This window comes from Eleutherodactylus coqui, chromosome 2, assembly GCF_035609145.1.
Source record: "Eleutherodactylus coqui strain aEleCoq1 chromosome 2, aEleCoq1.hap1, whole genome shotgun sequence".
Taxonomy (NCBI): domain Eukaryota; kingdom Metazoa; phylum Chordata; class Amphibia; order Anura; family Eleutherodactylidae; genus Eleutherodactylus; species Eleutherodactylus coqui.
This window is the reverse complement of record NC_089838.1, coordinates 51,659,829-51,673,438: the sequence shown is the minus strand read 5'-3', so window position 1 is coordinate 51,673,438 and position 13,610 is coordinate 51,659,829. Positions and strand designations below refer to the sequence as shown.

Sequence of the window (13,610 nt, the reverse complement as noted above, 5' to 3'; positions counted from 1 at the left end):
TTGTTGTTGATGTTTTTCAGGTCGGAGACCTACCCTGTTACCAAGGTAAATAAGCAGGTAACCGTACAGAAGCTCATGAATGAGGTAATCCGCAGATACGGGGTACCGGAAGTGATTAAGTCAAACAAAGGTACACACTTCACAGGTGAAATAATGCAACACATCATGTCTGCTTTGGGTATATTCCAGGCTTTTCACACACCCTACCATCCGCGGAGTAGTGGGAAAGTAGATACAAAAGACAATAGAGGAAATGGGCAAATTTTGAATTGAGTGTCGTTCATTAGTTTTTCTTTTCTCCGGAGGATACATGCCACAGTATCAGAGTTTGGGGAATGATTTTCTTGTTAATTTTGTCATAAGCCTCTCCAAGGAATTGTCAATAATGCATTCTGCAGTCTCTGCTTTTCTCCCAGGTCCTACAGATGAGTGTCACAATCTAAAACCAGGTGACAGGGTCTATGTGGAAAAGTTTGAGAGAGAGACCTGGTTTAAATGTCCTTACCAGATGTTGTTCACCACCCCAACTGCAGTCAAGCTCAAAGGAAAGTCCACTTGGATCCACACTTCGCACTGAAGAAAAAACTAATGATCTTGCATATCCTTTACATGCTATAATGTGGTACAATTCCTCTAACACACACCTTTGACTACTGTACACTAGCCCCGTTTCAGGGATCAGAACAAATTAATACAATCAGATGTGCAATATAAAGGCTACACTGAGGGTGAGAATCCAACACCGCATCGTGCTAAGAGGGAAGTTGACACTCCAGGTGGTAACTTTGATCCACATGTATACATAGATGTAATAGGAGTGCCAAGGGGGGTGCCAGATTAATTTAATTCTAGAGATCAGGTTAAAGCAGGTTTTGAGTCCTTATTTGCTATTGTCACTGTTAATAATAATGTAGATTGGATGAATTATATCTATTACAATCAGCAGAGGTTTGTAAACTACACCAGAGATGCTTTACAAGGGTTAGCTGACCAGTTAGGGCCCACTGCATCCATGGCGTTCCAAAATAGAGTGGCCCTGGATATGATTTTAGCAGAAAGAGGTGGGGTATGTAATTTCCTGTACGTGTATTATCCCTTTGATCAAAAAGAGTATGAGTAAGGGACTGGATAATGTGACACCAAAATTTCCCTTGTTTGAAAAAGATGAAGAGCCAGTTCCGATAGTGCCAACCACGTACGTTACCAGAAGAATGGAGAAATGTACTAGTGCTGCGCCTGCCCCGGTCTCATAAGATGGACTGTCAGTGGACTTCCCATTTGCCTAGGGATAGTGCAGAAGACCTTAGGTTCCGGCGAGGGCACACCCTGTGGGGTGTTAACTCGTACAGATAGAGGGTATGGATGCCCGGAAATAAGCCCAGGGAATCCATGGCCTCCTTCTGAGGTGAGGTAGGGATCCCCCTCCTAGGAGTAGGGCCTTACGGGCAGTGGAGAAACCCTGACGCAAGGGAGAGACGACCAAGGAAGAGTGCAAGGTCTGATGCTTGATCTCCATATGAGTTTTTAGGGGGGTTTGTGAGGGTATATGTATATATTGCCATATGTTCTTTATGCTTTTATACCTGTATGCAAGTTCTATTCAAAGCTAAAATGAGAAAAACTTATATGTCGCCTTACATCAGATATTCCAAAGGCCTTGCCAGGCGAAGACAAAATGTACAGCAAAGAAGAACCAGACGAAGGCCGCGTGTACTTGGCTGTTTTCCCAGAAGCGCCATATCAAGATGTTCAACTATGCATCTGAACTTTCACTGTCTCAGGCCGGAAATCCGGACTTCCCATATATGGTTATGCTGTGAATTTTAGCCAATGAGCCCATCACCCATTTCTAGTGATGAGACCAAAGGGTATAAGATCTCATGTAATCTGTAATAAAGCGCGCAGCGCAGTCATGTCCCCGTGTGAGGAACGATACCAGACCTCCGTGTGGTGTTTTCTTCTTTACCCCTGTCCAGCGGGACAAGTGGGGTGGGCCTGATTGGTGCTGTACTTAGAATTTCTCTGACAATGTCTGTTGACTCTATGCTGCATTGGTGGAGAGCAGCTTCTCTACACTGCTCCAATGGAGAGGACTTTCTTTATGATGCGATCATGTAGAGGAGCTTCCCTACACTGCGCTGGTGGCGGAGAGTTTCTGTATACTATGCGCTGATGTAGAGAAGCTTCTTTCTACAGGGCCGGTGGAGATGACCTTCTCTATACCGCTCTAGTGTAAAGGATCTTATCTCTACTCCTCCAGACACAGTCACCATCAGCCCCTGATGTTGATATGAGCCCCCTGTAATAAACATGGGGCGTTGCCTATATTATGAAATACAAGCTATATAAGCAGTGAAAATACGAGGCTCCAGTTTGCTACCAAAGTAATTATAAATAAAAAACACGAAAACCATTTTAATTTTTGTAAAAATTTGTCCTACATTTTTGCAGCGAACAGAAAATGTCTCCAAATTTGTTGTATGAGGTTAGAATAAAATGGCTGCCTCTTTCAGAAGCAGCGACACTCTTGTCTATAGGCTGGCTTTGGTATTGCACCTCCATCCCATTCAAGTCCCTAGAAGAGATTTCATACACCGTAAGGCACTTTTTCCAGGCTCTAAACACTCTTATGTTCCTTGCAGATCCAAGTGCCGACCCAGTCCATACGACCCCTCCAACTGGGCTTATACAGAACAGCCATGACGGTGGGTCAATGTCAGTTATGCAGAGTTTCTTGCCCAATGTGGCATGTCCAATTGTTGCTCCTGAAGGGCAAGTAGCATCAAATGTATCTGCAATGACCAAGGTTCCTTTGCTCCATATAAAACTACAGGTGGAACTCTGCATCATGACGTAGAGCTGAGGTGGATGTTGGGGTGACCGAGTGTCTCCCACTTTCACTCCAATAAACGCAACATTTTTCAGACCTCCTGCTGTATGTTTGTCACTGTCTGGCGGTTCCACATGCCACGCTTGGAGTGAAAATAGTGGTAAAAGTTCCGGACTGCCAATCGTTCTACTTCCAGCCCAGCATATATTATCCTATTGGGAAAACAAAGAAATAGTCTCATTACAGGATGAAATTTTGCACAGGTATCTAATAGTTAATGGTTAGCAGACTGATTTGCGATCTGACCACCATTATTAGAAATGAGCTTGTTGATCTTGAAAAATTACAGCAAATCAGAACAAAATCTTCAGCTAAAACGATTTTCCTGTCTCTGTGATGTTGCTCTGGGGTGTTGCCTTCTTAGTGCCCGCCCCCTGGTCCCATCCAAGCTCATCATAACTTTGTAGGCGGAGTTATCCTTTAAACCTCTTACCTGTCCAGCAGCTCCCAGTCTTCTCCTCCCCACCTGTCCCGAAATTCTTCAGTGTTCATTCCTCCAATCTGATCCAGGTCAGACTTGTAAATTCCCAGCAGACCGAATCCATTCACCTCCCAGTATCCTGCAGAACAATGTTACCTAATTAAGGTCCCCCACCTGAATGGAATGGTCTAAATGGGGAGGAGGGAGACTTAAATATAACCTTATAATAATACAAGCAGAGCCCAGATCTCACCTTCAGGCCAGCGAGGAGAAGCTCCGCAGTTCAGCCTCATTACAATAGGGGCATACACCATCTTACCCTCCACCGTGTGAGTACGCACCGAGTCAATGATTGACGAAGGAAAATGCATGTGAAGGTCGCACAGGAAGAGGATACTGTGAGGGTTCTGGAGGGGATAGGATAGGGTTAATAATATGGAGGTCATGTTGGTCTGACATTACTAAACAAATGGTCTTCAATCGTGCTCTCTGATGTGTCTAGGGGATATCTGCTAAAGCAAGTAGTCATTCAGCTTTCCCAGAGACCTGACTGCAGGTCTGTGTAGGTATATGGGGTTAACACCCCATTAATTTACACTGTGGCCCGAGACTTCACCAGACTCACCATCACCAGGTCTATTCCAGCCTGTAGGCCTGCAGAACGCTCAAAGTTTCCCTCAAGTTTTACAAACTGATATCTGCAGAACACAAAAGATGATCAGTATTAAATACAGCGTCCCCTTGTGGTTAGTACCACATCCAGTAAGAATGGCTGTTTTTGTCCCTACTTTCCATTCTTTTTTGAGGTGAAAGGTGACATGACTGTAATGCAAGAATGGTCTTGTCTAGGTTCATGCCACGGGGAAGGAAATTCCAGCCACCTGCCGCCACCACTAGGGGGATTTCAATAATAAAACCTTATGTGGCATGCTCCTTATAGCTGTGCCTGTATAAATATGTACAGTATGTAGTGGGATCCCTCTGGTGCTGACTGTATAAATCTCTTTGTAGTGTGCTCTCTCTAGTGGTGGATGTACAAATATGTTTGCAGGGAGCTCCCCCTAGTGGTGACTGCAAGTAGCCAGATTTTTGTCATATAGCTCCATATCTATGCGGAGGATTTGAAGCTCTATTTGAGAAGAAAGTAGCCATGACCACTATGAGTGCTTTAGATGGAAAGATAATTTCTCTCCTTACCGAGGTAAACTGGACCGTTTCAAGGCCTCCCGAACATTTAGGTCGTTGCTGCTGAAGTCCACAATGATGACGCTGAAGTTGGGGTCCCCTGTGGTCTGATACAAGAGCTCCATGTCCCAGATAAACCTCCGCACCCAGCGAGCCTGGTTTTTCACTACAAAGAATTGCAAACATTTCTGGACATCATTTTATATTTTTTGAACCCCCTCTCCACAGCCTACGACCATTCACCCCTAAAATGTCAAATATGGCCACCTCTATAGCTTTCTTAGCCTCAGGAAAGTTAGATCTGCCTAGTTAAGTAGCAGTGGCGCCCCCACTCCTGTATCATGGAGTCACTAAGCAGGTAGATTACAAGGTTTATGAGTCTTATTACATGTATCTGCCACTCACCTGGCACTATAAAATAGACCATAGCCAGTGGGTTCCAGACCAGACCAATAGGCCAGCACAGCTCCATCTGCTGCTCATTTGCCATCAGTCTCCGCCGTGCCCCCCACATCTTACTCCTCATGTCCCTCTGCCGCTCGCGCACTTCCTTGGTCTGTCCCGTCCAGCCGGGGGCAAAGACATAATGAGCAAATCTCACAGGATGGTTCAGTCTGTCTCTAAACTCCACGTCCAGGAAATATCGACTCCCACGTGCGTAATCCAGGTGCTTCTCTATATTAATAATCTTGTGGAGTTTATACATCCTGCGAGCAAAGCAAGATGGATGTTAGACAAGTATATTATTTGGACGGTCCAATCTAATCCCCCAGATCATTCCATACACAGCGGGTCAGTATCACTATGATCAGCGGACAGCTTGCTGCCCTCACGGGATCTGCACACTCCTCTTCTGAAATACTCTGTGCTGCGGCAGAGCTGCAGCGTCTATATGTTACTACCCCTCACATACTGACCCTTAAGTGATGGATTAGATTAGATGAGTATTCTTGGATATTGCAGATTGGCTCCCAAGTTCTAGATATAGAGATTGTTCCTCACAGTCTTAGTTCTTATGTTCTTGGTATATAAATCAGTTCACTTCTAGATAGAACATTTTGTTTTTGTGAACTATATAAATGTATCAGTCCTCATGTTCTAGGCATACAGATTGGTTCTCATGGCCATGGTATAGATTCTTATATATACAGTTATTGTCACAACCAATCCCACCCCTAGAAAGAGTGTATGCATACACAGTCATATTCTTGCACTGTAAGAAGTGTGTGTGTGTGGATATATATATATATATATATATATATATATATATATATATATAAAATCTACACACACACTCATTGTCAGTAATATCCCTCCCCTAGATATACCTAGTATATATAGCTTGGATACAAGATGTCATATGGACAGTCATGGAGGCTTTAGTACCCTGTTGTACCACCTCTAGCTTGGATACAAGATGTGATACGGGAGGGCATAGAGGCTCTAGTACCCTGTTGTACCACCTACAGCTTGGATACAAGATGTGATATGGGTGGGCATGGTGCTCTAGTACCCTGTTGGGCTGCCTCTAGCTTGAACAAAAGATGTGATACGGCCAGGCATGAAGACTCTTGTACTCTGTTGGACCGCCTCTGGCTTTCATATACAATGTGATATGGGCAGGCATGGAGGCTGTAGTACTCTGTTATACCGCTTCCTTTAGTCCTGTTTCCAGCTTGGATACAAGATGTGATATGGGTGGGTTTGGAGGCTCTAGTAACTTGTTGGGCTGCCTCTAGCTTGGATGCAAGAGGTGATACAGACGGGCATGTAGGCTCTGGTACCCTGTTGGGTCACCTCTAGCTTGGATACGAGATGTCATATGGACGGGCAATGGAGGCTCTAGTACCCTGTTGTACCGCCTCTAGCTTGGATGCAAGCTGTGATACAGTCGAGCATGAGAGGCTCTAGTACCCTGTTGTACTGCCTCTAGCTTGGATACAAGATGTGATACAGGTGGGCTTGGAGGCTCTAGTACCCTGTTGTACCACCTCTAGCTTGGATACAAGATGTGATATGGGAGGGAATGGAGGCAAATAGGTTCTGTGTGGTATCCTGCGGTATACCGTTTCACATTTGGTGTAACTGATCCTCTAGATCGTGCAACTCGTAGGCTGTGGAAGTGGGCAATGTTGTGGAGACATTCCCGTGCCCCTCTTGTGTGTGTGGCTGAGCATTATCCTGCTGGAAAATGCCTCTTGGAAGCCGCCATGAGAAGAACACGTGGCTGCAGGATGTCCTGAACATATCGCTGAGCTGTCATTGTCCCTCGTACCACTACTAGGGGTGACTGACTGTCGTATCTGAATGGCCCATAGTCCATCACACCAGGAAGGGGCAGTGTGCTGCTTCACAGCAAAGCCAGGATTGAGGCGATCTCCCTGAGGTCTCCAGACACAAACACGGCCGTCGTCAGTGCCCAAACTAAGCCTCAATAGTAGCTGAAGACAACCCGGTTCCCCTCCGTAGCACCCAGTTTCATAGTTCAAAGCCAGTACACGTAAGTGGGGCCCTGAGACCAAATGTCCTTCAGCCAAGCGTCTGGAAATGGTTCTGACAAACACAGGGCTGCAATGATGGTTCCACCTGTCTTTGGATGGCGAACAATGAAATAGTTGGAGCTTCTCGTGCTTGTCAGATGATCAGACACTTCTTTCTACTGGTGGTGTCTAGGGGCCCCTCACACATCCACTGGCCCCAACACCCCCTAACAGTCTGGACAGAATGGCCCGGTGGCGGACAATTAATCAATACGACCATCCAGCTTCTCCCATCCCAATAATCTGCCCCTCTCAGACTCTGGTAACGGGGTGAAATCTCTTCTCTGCGTCGTAAAGTCGTCTGATGGTCAACAAGCTCTATACAAGTGGAAGAAGAAGAGGTCACTACACACAAGGAGCCTCCAAGAGCCTCTTATCGGCCAAGGGGGGAACCACTTTTAGTATCTCAAGTGACAAGACCATCCAACCAATCACTCCACAACTCATCATGTGTATATCTGCCGGAGATAGAACTGCATACCGAGTTCTGCAGCAAAATGACAACTTCTTCTAGGGGCCGGAGTGTTTTTTTTTCTTCAGAGCATATATATATATATATATATATATATATATATATATATATATATATATATATATATATATATATATATATATATATATATACACAGTATATAGGTTCTAATGGCTATAGCCTATGTTCTTATAGTCTAGATATATAGTTTGGTTGTCATGGTCTTAGTTCCCATGTAGTGGATATTTACACAGGTTCTCATGACCATGGTCTAGCTTCTCAACTAGGTTCTCAAGTTTTAGATATAAAGACTGTCTAGGTTCTTGTGCTCTTTATATAGATTCGTTCTCATAGTCTAGATTGTCATTTCAATATAGTTAACCAGTTGTTAAGGTTGTGCGTCTTGGACCTGTGGTTCTAGAGATTCCCTTGTGCACACCTTCACAGATAGGGGTTAATTGAGTTGGCTCGGCGTGGTTTTCTCCAACAGTCAATCTCCCTCATCTGAGCAGATAAATACCAGCAACTCTTGTGAGAGATTGCTGGTCATTTTATGTATCACTGTTTATCTCTGTGTTAATCCCACTCAGAGCTGGTGTTTGCATGCTTGCCTGTAGTGTCTCTTTCTCCTTCCCTGAAGACGGTCTGGACACCTGCTGTCCCTCCCCTCATTGTGGTTTCTGGGGTGTGTGCGCATGCAGGTTTCTTCTTGTTCCTTGGCCTCCTTGGACGTCTGATGTGTGTGTTTCATGTGGGTGATGCCTGACACTGTTTCCTATGTCAGCATGGTGGCTGACTCTCTTTCCCCGTGGAGTGAGGACACCTGGACTAATTATGGTTTACCATCTTTATGCATGTGAGCTCTGTGTGGGGTTTCCGTTCTATGTTGTATGCACAACCATGTGCATTGGTGTGAACAGTGACATGGACATGTTTGGTATGTCTGTGCAAGTGGCCAGACATGTGCTCTATGTGCAGTCCTGTTCTGTGTGGTTAGTGTTACTCTGTATGTTGATGTGAACAGCGACATGTGTCATGTCTGTGCAAGTGGCCAGACATGAGCTTTATATGCAGTCCTGTTCTGTGTTCAGTGTGTGTGAACAATGCCATGTCCTGTGTTTTAGTGCTTTTCTCTAGGTTCCTAATCCGGGATAACCAAGTCCCAGATGAAAACAGTGGGGCTGTCCTTGTCGGGACAATTACTCCGCTTTTAGGCAGGGGTTCCCCACTTTCCCTGATTAGTAAGAGACAGGTATCCTTCCATCTTAGCCTGGAGAGGTGTAATTGGTCTTTGCAATTACTTTAAGTGTAGTTGCGGTTTTAAATAGGACACCATCTTGCATCTGTATTGAGGCGTGGCACTTTAGTGCGCCGAGCGGGTGTAACATCAGTATTGTGATTGTTACGATCGTGTGGGCAGGCCAAGCATGGGACACACACGGGATTCATGCAACTGGCCCTGGCTATAGGAGGAATGACCTAGCCCTACCTAAGCAGGGACATTGCCCCAATAAGGGCAGCCCAGCGGTCTTCGGATCTGGGCCCTAGCTGATCCTAGGAGCCACGCACCAGAACAGGATGCATTCACATGCCACATGACAGACCCAGAATACACTGCATACAACATGCAACCACTAGTAACAGATTGGAAGCTGAATATAAATACCAGGTATTGGTTGACATTTTGTACAAGATGTTGAAAGCTAGCAGGCCACTTCACGGCTCCTGGTTATACTGCTAGTCCCTACACTAACCAAGAGTCCAGCAGAACCGGACACCATTCACACCGCACACTGCAACAGGACAGGACACAGATTGCAGGACACACAGCAAACTAACACAAAACTGACAGAATTTAAACGTACAAACGGACATGAAACAAGTCACACTGCAAACTTCACAAGCCAAGCATTCATGACTACTCACCTGAGGGCCCATGCAGTGACTGACCAGGGGCTGGGTTTATATGTGAGCACAGATCCAGGGGATTGGCTAGCAGACAGTACCACACCCAGCCAGCTCAATCATTAACCCTGAGAATGCTGTGCTGCTGGAATCACAATAGTACAACATGTCTCAGCAGCACACGTAACAGTGATATAGCTGGATCAGTTTTTTTACTACACCCTTTACAGTTTGATTGTCATGGTCTTGGTTCTCATGTATTGCATATTTATATAGGTCATCATGATTGTGGTCTGGATTCTCATGTTCTAAATATAAAGACTGGTTCTCATTGTCTAAGTTCTTGTGGTCTATGTGTAGATTGGTTCTCATAGTACATTCATACTGGTTCTCATGGCCTCAGTTCCTGACCAGTGTTCCCCAACTCCAGTCCTCAGGGACCTCCAACAGCCCATATTTTCAGTATTTCCTCAGTATGGCACAGGTGATGTAATTATTGTCGGTGCCTCAGACATTGCCACAGGTGTTCTTACTCTAGGATATCCTGAAAACTTGACCTGTTGGTGGTCCCTAAAGACTGGAGTTGGGGAACACTGTTCTAGACATATGGTTTTCAATGGTCTACATATGCAATTTGTATTTGTTCTAATGATTATGGTCTTGGTGCCCCTGGCCTAGTTTTACAGATTGCTGCTCAGGATATTTTTCTATATCATGTCTTAGAACCTGCTGAACTCTCCTGTAACTCTTTATATTTTTGCAGCTTATCCTCCTCAAAATTGTCACCCAACCTCCTTCCTCTATATCTGTATGCACTCGGGTGACTTGCCCCATATTCTTACCCTCGATGCCATTGGTTGAGCTTCTTCATAAAAGATCCCACTATGGTCTGGGCTTCACTTTTTTTCAGCTGGAGATTCCCGGACGTATTACACCGCAGATCAATGGAGTCCGACCGAAGAACCTGGAAATCCGTCTGACTCACATTGAAAGTACGATTCCAGAACACCAGTTGCTCAGATTCAGCATACTCCAGCTCCTCCTCATCTTCCCTGTTAGACTGATATCTTCCCTCTTCTTGATTATCTCCAGCATTACTTTCTAGATTTTCCTCTGCATTGGGTGGTTGTATTTGTCTTTCATCCATCGCAGCTCCTAGTCTTTCATCTTCCATGTGAGCTTCTTCTTTGCCCATTTCTACATCTTCGTTTACTGCACCATTTCCATCTTTATTTTCAGATGGTGTCACCTGCATTGTCCCCTCTAAATGTTCAGTTCTTTGCTTCCTGTCCTGATAGTCATCAGTGACTGATGGTTTTTCTACGTGTTGCTCCATTCTCTGTCGACTAAGCTCAAGTGGTTGGCTTTTCTCCACACTTTCTTCCAAGCCCATCTTTTCACCATCATATATTCCTTCATCATGATCTTCATGTCCTTGATTCTTCCCCTCAAGATCTTGTCTGGTCCACCCAATGTTTTGAGGTTCCAACCTTACATCTTTACTAAGTTGCAGTCTCCTATAAGTTGTATAAGCTTGTTTAAGTGGATGTGTTGCATTTTCACCCGATTTACGATGTAGTTGAGATACCGTATGTATTTCCATCCCCCCATTGACTTGTTCTAAGTTCTTGTCCATTCTATGGTTTACTTGGGTAACAAGCCTCCCATCATTGTCTGGTATCACATCTTCACGTATCTTCAGTTTGAGTCTATGTTCATCATTCCAGTTCGATCTTTGCATTTTGTCTTGCCTAGCTCCTGCCATTTTAGGCTTCTGTTGTAACTTTGCGCCTGGTGGTAGCTCAGTCCTATCCAGTTCTCCTTGCAGCTCTTTCATGTATAACTTCTGTTTTCTATAAAAGTCCTCCTTCATCTTCTGGTGATCATTAATATCATTTAGGGTTTTGCCCTGTGGAGCGTTCTTCTGTCTACCATCACGTTGCACCTTTGAGTTTTTGTTTTGTCTTCCCTTATTCTTTGACAGACGTGACCCTTTTCTCTCTACTTGAGCATGACCCAGCATGTGAGTCACATTGATTGCTTTTCGGCGTTGGGTGTGCTTCCTTTTTTGAGGTCTGGCCTCACCGGGGACAGGGGTTTTCTGGTTCTTTCGCTCAGCTGTGGAGGGCTGATTTATAACACTGTTGGATCTTTTTGGACTTTGGTTTTGGAGACTTTCCGTGTCCCTGTTTCTAATATTTTCCTGCAGTCGTGCTCTCCTCCGGTGATTAGGTCTAATGGGAGTTGGTAGAGTGTCTTCATCTGCAACCAAGAAAAGCTCCCTCTGTCTTATTATATCATTTTCACTTGGTTCTTCCTGTTCTTCTCTATCCACTAATTGATCCTCGTCTTCATACTGGAAATCAGAGGGCTTGTAGTCCTCCGGCCAACCTGTTATAGGAAAAGAAAAGCGTGTTTACAACATTCTGCACGTCAAATAAAATGAACATAGCATAAAATAGTCATCAGTGGGACTCTGGAAGTCGAGACTCCCTCTGATTACATGAATAGTAGAGAGGAAGCTGCAAAGGAGACCAATGGGAGTGCCGTCACTGTGGAAAACCTTAACCCCTTCACATTTCAGGGTGTACATTTACGTCCTGAGTGAGCGGGGTTTGTATGGAGCGTGAATGGGAATGGATCTCCCTCCATACACGGCAGGTCTCGTCTGTCTTTGATCAGTGTTTGGGGGCCCCAAATGGCCCCTAAGTTATGAGATTGCAATGTGCCGTTTGATTGTCAAGGCAGCTGGGAAGCTACTAAAGCCTCCAGGGCTGCAATGACTGATGCCTTAACCCCTTAACGACCAGCCCATAGTGTTTTTACGTCCTCCCGAAGTGGGCTTTATTCTCTGAGGACGTAAAAACATGTGTCCTGCAGAGAATAAAGCCCCTCGGGCTGTGGACGTGACAGCTCCATGCTGTCAGTGTCCGCAGGTAGCTGACAGCATGGAGCGGTCATCCCGGGCTGTTCGGACCCCCCCCCCCCCGGCATTGCGATCAGCGCCGATCGCAAAAAAGTAAATAAAAGTGCAATAAAAGTTAAAGATTCAGCTGCTCTGAAGTTAAAAGTTTAAAAAGTTAAAGTTTCATCTCCCCTTATGGATCGTATCCGTAAGAGGGGATGAAATTACGTACCCAAGGTCCCGGATTTGTTCCCTGGTGGGATGTTGATCCGTGGACCTTACCCCAGCTTCGGCGCATGCGCCCGTCAGCATGATGGCGGACGCATGCGCAAAAGTGAAAGATTGCCCAAGAAATGTAAAATCTCCCTGCTGCTGGCTACCAAAGGTAGCCAAGAGCCTGGATATGTCACGGGGAGCCGCGGTATGCGGTTACTGGTCACATGATCGCCGTTATCCAATGCATAATGGCGATCACGTAAAAGTTCTTTAAAGAGTGGCAGTTTCATCTCCCCTCACCGATGCGATCAGTGGGGGGAGATGAAACATCTTCTCGGAGGCTTCTGCATTTGAATCCAGATGCGATTATCCTCCATGGAACCTTCCGGCTGCTGCGCATGCGCCCGCGGGCAAAATGCCGGACACATTCGCAGGAGCCGGGGAGCCCAGGAAATCTTAAATCTCCTTGCTCCCAGCGACCAACGGTCGCTGAGTGCTTGGACCAGGGACCGGTGGCCTCGCTGAGCGGTCCCCGGTCACGTGATAAAGTAGCAAACTAACATTAGGCCGGTCACACATGACCGGAGAGGAATTACAGGTTCTGCATGCGCTTGATCAGCGGTAATCCACGGATCAACCGCATGCATTGGATTACACAATTCCCCCCAATTAGCGGGTCGGAATTACGGAATCCCCTCGCAGAAAACAGAACACAGCATGTTATATTTTACCGCGGATATCGCCGACCTAGAGCCCATTGTGCTCTATGACCGCGGATATACCCGCAGCCCATATGCAAACACATTGTGCGGGTACCCGGGTCATCTCTAAGCGACGGCACGGGAAACATAAACAAAAAAACGCCTGTGTGAGTAGGCAGTTATGCGCAGTACATTACGCGGCCGTACGCAGGGTCACAGCCGGGTTCACAGCTGGGATCCGCTGCAGGCCTCCGCAAGCAGATTCCGCCTATGGCTGTGTGAGCCCGGCGTTATTCAGACCGCTACCTGTAATACGTAATTTACAAGAAGCCCCGGGAACGCTCGCCTTCCTGCAGTTCCAGGAGCAGCTTGTTG

General features: G+C 45.8%; 1 protein-coding gene across 2 annotated transcripts in view; it reads right to left on the bottom strand.

Moving 5' to 3' along the window:
• Positions 1–2,385: 2,385 nt before the first annotated feature.
• B4GALNT3 (beta-1,4-N-acetyl-galactosaminyltransferase 3) overlaps positions 2,386–13,610 on the bottom strand; it is a 51,826-nt gene continuing 40,601 nt past the window's right edge. For both annotated transcript variants that reach the window (XM_066590919.1, XM_066590920.1), the window contains 7 exons: positions 10,256–11,804; positions 4,902–5,203; positions 4,509–4,662; positions 3,937–4,009; positions 3,565–3,718; positions 3,324–3,450; positions 2,386–3,042 (listed from right to left, as the gene is read on the bottom strand). In XM_066590919.1, the coding sequence (XP_066447016.1) occupies positions 2,922–3,042; positions 3,324–3,450; positions 3,565–3,718; positions 3,937–4,009; positions 4,509–4,662; positions 4,902–5,203; positions 10,256–11,804 (2,480 nt within the window). In that variant the 3' untranslated portion in view covers positions 2,386–2,921. The remainder of the gene's footprint in view (positions 3,043–3,323; positions 3,451–3,564; positions 3,719–3,936; positions 4,010–4,508; positions 4,663–4,901; positions 5,204–10,255; positions 11,805–13,610) is intronic.